Raw genomic sequence first — 12,985 nt, forward strand, 5'->3', positions numbered from 1 at the left:
CATAAAAAAATTTAATAACCAAATATCTTATGGAAACTCTTTTAACACGAGATTCGATAAACTTTTAGAAAAACTAAATTCTGATAATTCAATTCTCATATCTGCACTCAACAAATTATCAGCTGATTTTGACAGCTATATCATTCTACACAACGAGATAATAAATCTCCAAAATATAAACGAATTTCTAATGAAACTTATAAGAACCATTACTTTATCTGAACTTAATATCTCTAATATAGAATTATTCACTTTAAAGGAAATAATAGACCTTAAAGAGAACCTTCTCAAAATTTATCCCAGAAATTCAATTCCCAATAGTAATGAACACCCTTATGAACTTATAGAGTCAACAAAAACTTTAGTTTGTGTAACTTCAAATACAATGCTCATAATAATTAAAATCCCTATACTCCATGAAATTCCTTATACTACCTATAAAATCTATCCCATTCCAAACAAAGATCATGTTATGATTCTGCCACCTGCAAGCTACTATACAAATAATAAATGGTTCAACACTTGTATAGGACAAGGCGATAACATAGTTTGTTCCAACTATGTACAATCCAAATGTAACATACCCAATGTAGATAATTGCACAAAAACATTAATCACAGAGAACTTTTTCCAAGAAACCAGCAAAGTCATATTGCTAGGAATAGTTCACCCAATGAGAATCCAGCAGATAGAAATTAATTCAACCAGCCTCTTGACGACAGATGTACCAATAATGATTGAAGGTATCCAATTTAATAAAAAGACGTCTCAAGATATTTCCATTCCAAAAATTGTTCCAATAAAATTAATACCAAACCATGAGATGAAAATTGAAAAATTAACAATCCCAGAGACACATGGCCAAATTCAACCAATAGATACCATAGAAGTACTACCCCGATTATCCATAGGACTGAGCACCACTTCTGTTATAATATTTTTAACTATTTTAGCTTTCCTAATAATCTTCCTAATTAGGAAAAGAAAACGAATTTCCAAAATCCTATTTGGAGAAAAATTGCATCCTGCCCAGATCCAGATACTAGACGAGCTGATAGCCGAAGTAACCAAAACTTCGAGGACGAAGTCCCAACCAATGGAGGGAGGAGAAATGTAGCCATAAGCTCCCTTACTATTAAGAATCAGCAGATTCCGATATTCGACGTTATAAATAGGAAGAAATCAATATTTTTATTATTATTGTAATTATTATGTTTCAATAGTCAAGTTTAAATCATTAAATGTAGTAGTTTGTAGAATTTCTCAAAAATTGTAACTTATTTTCGAAATAAAGATTTTTTTTGGGAATATCGACGTTCAAGAAACACTTCTATATATATATATATATATATATATATATATATATATATATATATATATATATATATATATATATATATATATATATATATATATATATATATATATATATATATATATATATATATATATATATATATATATATATATATATATATATATATATATATATATATAAGTAAACATTAAATATTGGGTTTGCAGCAATAAAAAATGAAACGTGTACTCTTTTAAATTTTTATTCCAAGCTTTCGGACATTGGTTATGTCCTTCATCAGGGAGAAACTCAATGAGGTTGTATCATCGATGATGTATTGTAATGTTGATAAAATTTATCAGTCTCTCATCTTTTTTCAATATACAAAACCTATTTTTATGTTTAAAATTTAAAAATTCCTGTACATCCACAACACTTAATTATTCTAAACACATAAGTACATGACATTATTATTGTTAATTTTACTCTATCGTCATTGGTTTTTGTCAAAACAATCCAGTGGTTTTTATTCTTGTTTTGTCAGCAAATACTTCTGGTTCATTTATATATATATATATATATATATATATATATATATATATATATATATATATATATATATATATATATGTATATATATATATATATATATATATATATATATATATATATATATATATATATATATAAAAATGTGCACTCGTAAGTGAAAGGGATATTTTCGGTCAATTTGGAGATTAAAAAAGAAAAGAGTTGTGCTACTTTATCTTTTTATTGAATACGTTTCGCCCACTGTTCAATGGGCATCGTCAGTTCATCTAAAAGAATGGTATTAGCGATACATCTAATATAAAAAATATATATATATATATTTATATGTATATTTATACATACATCCTACTATCTAGATATATACTATATGTATATATATCTGCCAGTTAGCAACTCTGCCGTGTCATGTCAGGTTTATTCAATGTAGAAGTGGACTATTTTTTATAATGTCCTTTGCCAATTTAAGCGCGATTGTCTTTATAAAATTCATTTATATTGTTAAATCTTTTCTTGAGGTGAGTACATTTCATATTTCTAATTGATCAATTTTGTTTGATATCTATCTTATTATAATTTCCTTTATTGCTATTTTCTATTTAATATTGTAATTATTTGTAATCTTCATATGGCAAGGAAATATTTTAAAATGTATGCAGTCACTAACTTAAAGTTTATTATTTTAGTTTTTTGGCTTTATCAATTTTTTTCTTTTTCACCTTTTTGTGCGACATATCGAAACCAAATGGGTGGAATTTCCTGAACCTCGTTAAATACTTTCCAAAGCACATGGTAGACCATGCGATAACAACTGTAGCAGCTATTCAGAACACAACGGCCACTTGAAAATAATTACATGCAAGTATCTAGATTCAGCTACATCTGAAACTAAAAATTATATTCTGAAATCCTGTCCAAGTACTTGAAGACAACAATATTTGCCATTGGTATCATTTTAAATTTTTTTAAAGCTATAGGCAAGATTTACTTTGTTTTTGATTTAATATAAATTTTTATATTTTGTATGTACAATAAATATGATTAGTTAATATCTTGGTTTATTTGTCCCAGCCAAACTCATCTTTCAGATTTACATCTAAGATAAGACGTTCCCAAAACTGGGAGACTGAGCTAGACGAGGCCTAACAATTGGTTCCCAAAGACAGTTTTATTGTTACCCATTGGCACCCACCATTTCTGATAAGTCGTTCGATGGTTACAAGGTTTTGGTTGCTTCACGGACCCACCAATTCCTTTCATGTATAAACTGGTAGATGATGAATTTTCCAATTCCGATTATCTTTGAACATATTTCAACGGTATAATCGACATTTTTTGTTGAAGTCGTTTAAATACGTACACTACACTACATTTAACACTAAATAAGTAAGGTTGTAGACGTTTGTTATTTATTATGGCACGAATTAGAATGTTTTTGACGATGATTACGTCAACGTCGCACGAATAATAATTAAAAATTGCTTAGTATTAGTATCGTTATATTACATATAAGCTTTACCTACTAAGAAAATAAAATTGCCGTATAAACCCCGTCTGTGGTGGATAAAGGGCCTGATTTTCATGAATAATTTCCAATAATAGATAATTAATAGTTTGATGGTTGTAATAATCCAATTCTACCATTTGCATATTAACTGAGGACAATAGCCAGTTTATTACTTTTTCTTCTTCTCTTTTTTAAATAATTATACAGTATTTGTATATCATTTTCCAGAATTCTGACCATTTTTTATAAGAAATATTTTGTTTCGGTACTTTATTCTTTATTTTATTATTTAGTTCTGCAATTACAGATTTATAATGAGTCGTACCCCTATAAAAAGGTACGCCTACGTTATGATCACTTGTTAGTGATTTATTTTACTCACTCGGTACCAAATAAAGTTTACAAGTCGAAACGAATATTTTAAAATATGGAAATACTAACCTATGGAAGAGTCTGTCCGTCCAAGGCTCAACGATATTAGGAAACCTTGTTAACAAATCTGACAGATGCAACAAAATCGTTCCTTTGATGCTAGGATACTCGGATTTTTCGAAAATTGTAAACATTAGTCTTATATGTTTGCTACAGAATTCACTAGATACTAACATATACCTAGAAAGGCAAAATGTACAATTAGTAACTTAAAAAAGGCTTTTATGAATATGTATGTAGGTACCAAATTTAATTCATCTTTAAACAAACCTTGATAAGGCAACGACGCCAGCGAACTGCAACTCTTCTGATCTGTATATATCTGGCCTTTCGCATACCTGTAGAATATTCAGTGCCATCTGGGATAAAAATCCAGAACCAGTGACTATGTCCTTTTCCAAGATATTTAAAATAAAGTCTGCGTCCGTATCTTCTGCTTGTGCTCCTTCTAAGACAGTATCATCGTTCTGTAAAGTAATTTAAATAAATTTAAACGTAGAGAGTGCTAACAAAAAGGGGAAAGTCCACCTAGTTCAGTCAACGAAGGTGTTTACTTCTAAAACTTCTGAAACCCGTTTTTACTAAATGTTTTTGATTTGAAATAATAAACAGAGAAATTTAATAAAAGTAAATTAAAAATCTAATCTGCCCTAAAAGATTAAAAAGTTTTTAAGGATTTTTACTTTTGATTTACTATACTTGATAGTATAAAGATCTTACCGTGATATGTGATGCTTCAGCAGCAGTTGTAGCTGTCAATGACCTGTTCTTATCCTTTTTCTTTTTTGTCGTTTTTCCCACATTCGACGACTTTTTCCTCTCGTCTCGCACATTCTGTCGTCTTTTCAGTTCTTTGTACACGGTGTCGTCCATGTATTCCAATTGCTTGAGAGCTATGTAACCGCACATCTGACACAACCGTATCAAAGCGTACTGGGGGACTTCGAATTCGGGATTGTCTGATAGTTTTTTGTTTAGTTTTGGGGCCACAGCGTTTAGTAGTTGTTCGGCGAGGGTTTCAGGTTTAGAACTTAGCTGAAAATTATTGAAATATTTAAAACTAAAAACATTTAAAAAATCAAATTAACAAATTACTATAGTTTACAGGATTAAAACTCCAAGAAATGAATATTAAACGGATATATCTTACAATGATGTAAAGTTTTGTCCCTCACACGCACTGAGAAGTATTTAAAGTATTTCTGTGCAGCTAAATGCCCTTGAATGAAAAATGGACCAACAATGTGTGGCTCAACGATTTAACGAATTTCTGGAGAAATTGTTCCCTTAGAAGGATACTTAAAAACTTATTCGTCCGTAAAGAACACAATAAAAAATGGGATGTGGCACTCCAGGAGTGACCGAAAAGTGGAACCATAGCTTTCTTAACGTCTACGCACGGAACCATGGTATTAATTTATTTGATTTGATTCAATTCCAATCGATTCGATTCGAAAAAATAATTAAAGATTTAATCAAACAATAATATAACCTTAAAATATGAGCATTCATAGTAAATATCTTAAACCTTTGATATTCTTACCATACAAATTCACGAGCAACAAATAATACCAATCGCACATAATGAATGTTCATAACCAAAAGTCCTTATTTATTTTTCAAACAATTAAAAAACCAATATTTCCAACTTCTTATGACACAAATACACACAAATTTGTTTGAAAAGGTTTTTAAAATCGCCGCTCATTGTGACGTCAGACTTAGGTAGTCCATTGATTTGATTCAATTAAATTCCAATCGATTCGATTCGTTCCCAATCGACTCCATCCGATTTGAATCCATTCGATTCGATTCCAATCTATTCAAATAGATACCAATTGATTCGAGTCGATTCGATTCCAGTCGATTTGATTAGATCCCAATTGAATCCATTCGATTCCAATTGATACGATTAGATTAAATTCCAACAATCAATATTGTTTATTTAATCTGACTTTCACAATATACACAAAAATATACAAATCGTTAAAAAGATGCTGCATGTATTCTTCTAACGAATAGAAAGTGTTTACCAGAAGTAAATTCTTAACTGCTCTCTTAAGTACATAAATATTTGAATATTTAACATAATTATGTAATTTATTAAATAAACGAGCGCATGTTGCATAAGGACCCTTACCCACAACGGTCAAGTGGCGAACAGGTGGTCACCAAATCATTTCCGTAACGAAAATTGTAGCCACTCGTTAAGGAAATATCTCTTCTGTAAATAAAATTATACTTATGTTACTTTACATAAACAACATGACTGAAAATATACAACGAAATTACAGTTAAAATCTTAAATTCTTTAAAAATTTGTCTACAGGAATCCAAGCGTCATCTAAACGTCGTGGTCCGAATACTTTTTTTTGCTCCTCATTAATTCGTGCTCAATTTCCCCAACAAACTAAGCAATATTGCAAAATTGACTTGTACATGAGCAAAATAGTAAAGCTTTAATATATCTAGGGAGACAAAATTTCTAAGTTGTCATAGAACAAAACACTGTACAGATCATCTTGCCACTATATAATCAACGTGAGAATTTCAAGACAAATTATAATCCAGATAAACACCTAACAATTTAGTGATGTAACGAATGTCATTTTTTGAACATTCGCGAATGCGAATGCGAATATATGCCACTGACATTCGCGAATGCGAATCCGAATATTCATTTTTTTTTTAATTTGGCAATTTTAATTGTCTCAGGTCTGCCGACAGTTTCATTTGCGCGAGGTGTGTAGTTAGATAAGTTCAGATAAATTTAGTAATTCAGCATTTTTCAGAACAATTAAACAAATCATGTACCTACTGTATTACATTACAGTCTAGTGTACATTATATGTATCTTGTTCCGAAAATTGCTGAATTACTAAATTTATCTGAACTTATCTAACTGAAGTCGAACTGTTTATGTTTGTTTGTTTAAACTCTTTACATAAAAACACATAGACTATGTTTAGTTTGTGGTTGAATAATTCTTAGCTTTTTCAAGATGATTGTCTAAAATCAAAAACTTCAGGATAATAAGTTTCAAAGAATAATTTGTTTTTGTTTGTTTACATTGCATCATTTATTTTTTGTTTTCTAATTATATAGTTTTCTAAGCTTCTAAAATAAAGTGAGTTTTCTTAATAAAAAATCTGAGAAGTGAATGGATTTTTATTTTATTAACCTAATCTTCAAATTATTTTTTTTTCTTACATTCATATTCGCAAAAAATTCGTAAAAATTTCGCGACTGCGAATGCGAATATGCAAAAATATGCGAATATTCGCGAATGCGAATATTCGTTACATCACTATGACCCGTTCTCAGCTAGTTGTTCTTCCGACGAAGAAACATTACTTTTGTTGAGTCTGGAGGCGTCCAAGAAAAAAGGAATTAAAACAAAATTAAAAAAGATTACACAAAATTAGATAAAAAGATAAAGTTGGATAAAATTTAATAAAATTATATAAAATTATATACAATTATATAAAATTAAATAAAATTGGATAAAATTATATAAAATGAAATTAAATAAAATAAAATAAACAAAATAAAAGAAATATAAATAAAATTAGACAAAATTAAATAAAATTTGATAAAATTAGCTAAAATTACATACAATTACATAAAATTAAATAAAATTTTATACAATTAAATAAAATTTGTTTTGTCTTCTTACATTTAAATTAATTTTATTAGTTAGTTTTTATATCTGTAATTTTTGACGTTCCTTTTGTAACTTTATTTTACTTGAAATCTCTTCAAAAGATAAAATTATAGTTTAATATGTACCTTCCTGTTGAAGGCCGACTGTTGCTACTGTTGGCTATGAAATTTACCATTAAGTAAAGTAGTTTCCAACTTTAGTTGATACATTTGCATTTCATAACCTATTTCAGCTCAATCAAATCACAAATTGCAACGGAGTTTTACTTGACCTAGTTTTTGCAAATAATAATGAAAATGTAACAGTTGAAATTGTTAACGATTATTTATTGCCTTGTGATCGTTATCATCCTGCGTTATCAATTTCTTTAGCTATAAAAGATAATATGCCCGAGCTTCAATATAATAGTTTTGCCTTCAATTTTAGGAGAGGAGACTATGTTGCTCTTAATATGTATCTTGCTAGTATCTGCTGGGAGAACGTTTTAGGTATTTGCAGAGATATTAACGAAGCCATGGAACTGTTCTACTCCATATTGCAGTTTGGTGTCAATTGTTCAATACCACGTACAAGATTAAAAAATCCCAAATTTCCTCGTTGGATGACTAATGACCTAAAATAGACGATTATCTACTTTTCTCTTCCTTGAGAACCAAATGCAAAGAACTAAGTAGGTCATGTCATGAAATTTATATAAGTCAAACTGAATCTAGAATTAGTTCAAACGTAAAGCACTTTTGGAATTTTGTTAACAGCAAACGCAAAAATAATGGTCTACCAAACACAATGTTTTTTGGAAACACAATGCTTAATAATGGTGCGGATATCGTTAATAGCTTTGCGCAATGCTTTCAAAATATTTACAGAGCAAATGATGATGATTTAATACAGCCCATCTTAGAGTATGAGAAAACAGTGAGTCTAAATTCTTGTAATGTATCTATTGAAATCATATTTGAAAAATTAGCCAATTTAGACATTTATAAGGGCTCTGGGCCAGATGGAATTCCACCCATACTATTAAAAAAGTGTAGATGTACTTTAACCCATCCCTTATATTTTCTCTTTTCTCATTCACTTGATTCAGGTATTTGTCCAAGTTTGTGGAAATCTAGTTTTATTGTTCCTATTCATAAATCAGGTGACAGGAGTAACATAGCTAACTACAGACCAATAAGCATTCTTTCTTCTATTCCTAAAATACTAGAGAGTATAATATGTGACTCTATTAAAACACCTTTATGCAATTATGCAATGTACTAATTGAAGAGCAACATGGTTTTCTTTCAGGTAGATCAACTTCGACAAATCTTTTACTTTTCACGCAATACATATCTGATGCTTTGGAAAGGAGACTACAGGTGGATGCTATTTATACAGATTTCTCCAAAGCATTTGACACTGTGAATCATAAATTGTTGTGTAACAAGCTTAAAACTATTGGATTTACAGGCAATCTGTATAACTGGTTATGTAGTTACCTAACTAGCAGAATACAACTTGTTAAAAATAAAAACTTTCAATCTAGTGAGATCTCCGTAACATCTGGTGTTCCACAAGGAAGCCACTTAGGGCCTTTCCTTTTTAATATATTTGTTAATGACATTAAATCTCAAATTAACTCTAAATTTTTGCTATTTGCTGATGATTTAAAAATCTATAGAATTATCGAAGACGTCTCAGATTGTGAAAAACTCCAAATTGATATTAACAAAATTATGGCATGGTGCAATTGGAACCAAATGAGCATTAATGTTGGAAAATGTCACTTTATTAGTTTCTGTAGAAGAATTAACAACCTCTCTTATAATTACAAATTAGCTGAAGAACCACTGAAGGCTGTCTCAACTGTAAGAGATCTAGGTATTCAATTAGATTCCAAACTAAATTTTTGCGCTCATTTTGATTATGTGAATAACCAGGCATTTAAAATGTTAGGCTTCATTATTAGATTCTCTAGATGTTTGCATAACATTAATTCCATCAGACTGATTTATATTTCCCTAGTTAGATCTGTTCTTGAGTATTGCTCAGTCGTTTGGTCACCCACTTATGAAGTCCATATAGCCAAGCTTGAAAAAGTCCAAAATAAATTCATTAGGTACTTAAGTTTTAAATTACACAAACCTTTAAGCGACCATTCCTACTCAGAAATTAGAAATACATTAAACCTTCCTAGGCTATCTTCCAGACGGATGTATGCTGATGTTTTGTTTCTTCTTAAACTACTGAATACAAAAATTAATTGCAATGATCTACTGTCTCTAATTGACTTTAATGTTCCCTCTAGAGTTACTAGAACATCTCATAATTTTGCAATTAAATTTCATCGCTCTAACTTTGGCAGGCATTCTCCACTGAGTAGAATCATTCTAAATGGAAATAGAATAGACTTTGATTTGTTGCAGTGCGCTTCGGAAAATGTCTGTAGAATGTGTTTAAAAAAATTTTTGTAATTTTATGTGATTTATATTTGCTATGGGCTTTATATAATTTTAATATTTGTTTTTATTCTATATAGCTGCATCGCCAATTCTTTTCATACATATTTACTATATCTTTATAATTATTGTATCACTAGATAATACTTGTAATACTTTGTGTATATATTATATTGGGTGGTATCCCGTTAATAAATAAATAAATAAATAAATATATATATATATATATATATATATATATATATATATATATATATATATATAAATACGTTCGAATTATCTGGTAAAGTGGTCTGTAATGAAAATCTTTCTTTTTTCTGAGATACTCAATATTTCGCCATTATTTAATAGCTTCCTCAGGAGTAAACTAAAACAATTTGAACATTACAAAAAATGGCGTACAAATACATTTTAAAACACACAGAAATTAAAAAGATTTCGCAAATAAAAACTGACATTGAAGTATTCGAAATATTGAATGTCAAGATTAAATTGTCTTAAGCACGTTCGTTACAGCTATACGATTAAAAATTAAAATTATTTCAAATGTAAGAATAAAAATAACAATAAAAGAAACGTTAGAAGAATGATATTTCTTTGATGAATTATTAAGGTTTATTTATAAATATATAAATTATAAATAAACATTAAAAATATATTATAAATATTTATAAATTTTGTTCAATATTTTACAATATATGTTACTTAACTGTCCAGTGTCCGTTTTATAATTTAAAGTGTATTTATTTTTGTTAGTGTAATACATCTCAAGAAATAATCTACTTTTGTAGTTATCAGTCTGTGCCAAAATGTGAGCTTTGTTATAGTCTAGCATATGACCAGTGTTTTCATAGTGCTCAACCACTGCGCAAGTATTTTTTCCCAAGCGGCAATCAGTTTTATGTTGTGTGATGCGTTGTTTTAGCCATTATGATGTTTGACCAATGTAGCTATTTTGACATCCTAAACACGGTATTTCATAAACGACATTACTTTTATATAAGTTTGGTACTAGGTCTTTGATTTTTGAAAATAGTTGTTTGCTGTTCATGGTATTATATTTAGTTATACTAATATTAGGAACATTTTTTAATATGGATATGACAGAATAAGTTAGACCATTAATAAAGCGGAGTTTTTTTAAATTTGATTGATTTGTTGTTAGAATCATGGACGGGGCCGTCATAGAAATTAGTGCTATAAATCAGTTTTTTTTAAATTTGTTTAAGATATCCGTTGTTACGAAAAATTTTGTATATTATGTCCAGATTTTTTTGTAAAAAGTTGTCATCAACAATGGACATTATCCTGTTTTTCATACCTAGTACGGTATTATATTTTTGAAATAACCACTTCTAATATATATATATATATATATATATATATATATATATATATATATATATATATATATATATATATAATATAAGTGTAATATCATACCCTTATTCATGTGAAGAGATAGCAGTTTGAATTCGTCTAAAAAGAGTTTATTATCGTTAAAATTCTACAATATAAATTATTAACAATAATAACATAACTAAAATAACTTAACAGATATACAAACCTAAAAAGAGAATCAAGAACAATGCTATTTCTTACGCCATTAAGTAATTTGACAATTGTACCATACCATTTACAATATGTCAATGTCAATAAAACTTAAACAGGCATACAACCTAAAACTTTAAATAACTAAAAATAACTAAGCCCTGCTGTTTCACTTAAAATAAACATAGGTTTACTTTTACATCCCCCTACCAAAAAGGTATGATAAACCATCTAAGTATATGGTTTATCACAAGGCATCAATTTTGAAATATGGAAATAATTCATATCATTCTTTTTGTATCCAATATCTACTTCATATAATGTATTTGAAATTTGTTTTTTTATTTGAAATGGACCTACTCTTACTTCGTCAAGTTTTTTTCTATTTAGTTTTGATTTATTTTCTACATATGCCCAATCTCCCTCTTTGAATTCATAGGATTTTCTATTTTTGTCATACAGTTTTTTATTATATTCATGATGTCGTACCGAATTTTTATAGGCTATTTCTTTATCTTTTGATACATTTGTTGTCTCACACAGTTCCTCGGGAACAATCGGATCTGCTTTTCCAAAAAGCAAATATTCTGGGCTATATCCGGTTACAGAATGATCTGTTTTATTGTATTCCTCTATACATTCTTCAGCTATTTTTGTCCATGCTCGAATTCTAGTTTCATTTTGTTTGCATCTTATTCTGTTAACTAATGTCTGATTAAGTCTTTCATTTAATCCATTCGAGAATGGACAGTCTACTGCTGTAAAAATTAATTGAATATTTAAATGTTTCATATGATTTCTAAATATTTTGGAATTAATTCCTGGATACTGATCTGTTAATAATGTTTTTATGGGGTGTTTATCTTGAATTTTGGCGATTAATTTTATGAAATCATCTGTGGTCTGATTTTTAGAAGTAACTGCAAACGCATATCTGGTGAAGTGATCTACAAGTAAGTGGAGGTATTTTTTTGTCGAACGATTGCCACCAAATCCTCCTATTGTATCTAAGGACATTATCTGAAAAGGTTCTTTTGCTGGACCCAATTGTGACAGAAGACCATATTTTGGACCGATTCTTGTTTTATTTTTACAGCAGATCTCGCATTTTTGACAGATATCCTTTGCTAGTGAATCTATATTCTTAATGTAGTAAAAATTTCTAATTTTGTTTGTTACTTTACCAGCACAAATATGACCATAAAATTTGTGAACTTTTGTTATTAACTCTTTTCCAAAATCTTTGGATAAAATTATTCTTTTTTCATTCTTCCTTAATTTATAAAATATATCTTGGTTCAAAATTGTTCCTCTCATTGTATCTATAACTTGTCGATTATTATTTTGGTCTTGTTTTATCTCAGTTAATGTGACTAGGTTTACTGTTCTTATGAATGTTTCTGCATTTTTCATATTTTCCAATACTGGGTTTCTAAAAAGGCAGTCTGCTTCTACATTTTCTTTTCCAGGTTCATATTTAATGTCGAAGTCAAATTGTGAAAGAAAATGTGTCATATCTCCTAATTCTTCATCTGGTCTTGTAC

General features: G+C 28.9%; 1 protein-coding gene across 2 annotated transcripts in view; it reads right to left on the minus strand.

Annotated features, from left to right (window-relative positions):
• Cap-D2 (CAP-D2 condensin subunit) overlaps nt 1-12,985 on the minus strand; it is a 329,802-nt gene that overhangs the window by 79,494 nt on the left and 237,323 nt on the right. For both annotated transcript variants that reach the window (XM_072526074.1, XM_072526073.1), the window contains exons 12-14: nt 4,506-4,820; nt 4,056-4,252; nt 3,795-3,965 (exon numbers count right to left, since the gene is read on the minus strand). In XM_072526074.1, coding sequence (XP_072382175.1) covers nt 3,795-3,965; nt 4,056-4,252; nt 4,506-4,820 — 683 coding nt within the window. The remainder of the gene's footprint in view (nt 1-3,794; nt 3,966-4,055; nt 4,253-4,505; nt 4,821-12,985) is intronic.

Source organism: Diabrotica undecimpunctata, chromosome 3, assembly GCF_040954645.1.
Source record: "Diabrotica undecimpunctata isolate CICGRU chromosome 3, icDiaUnde3, whole genome shotgun sequence".
NCBI lineage: Eukaryota > Metazoa > Arthropoda > Insecta > Coleoptera > Chrysomelidae > Diabrotica > Diabrotica undecimpunctata.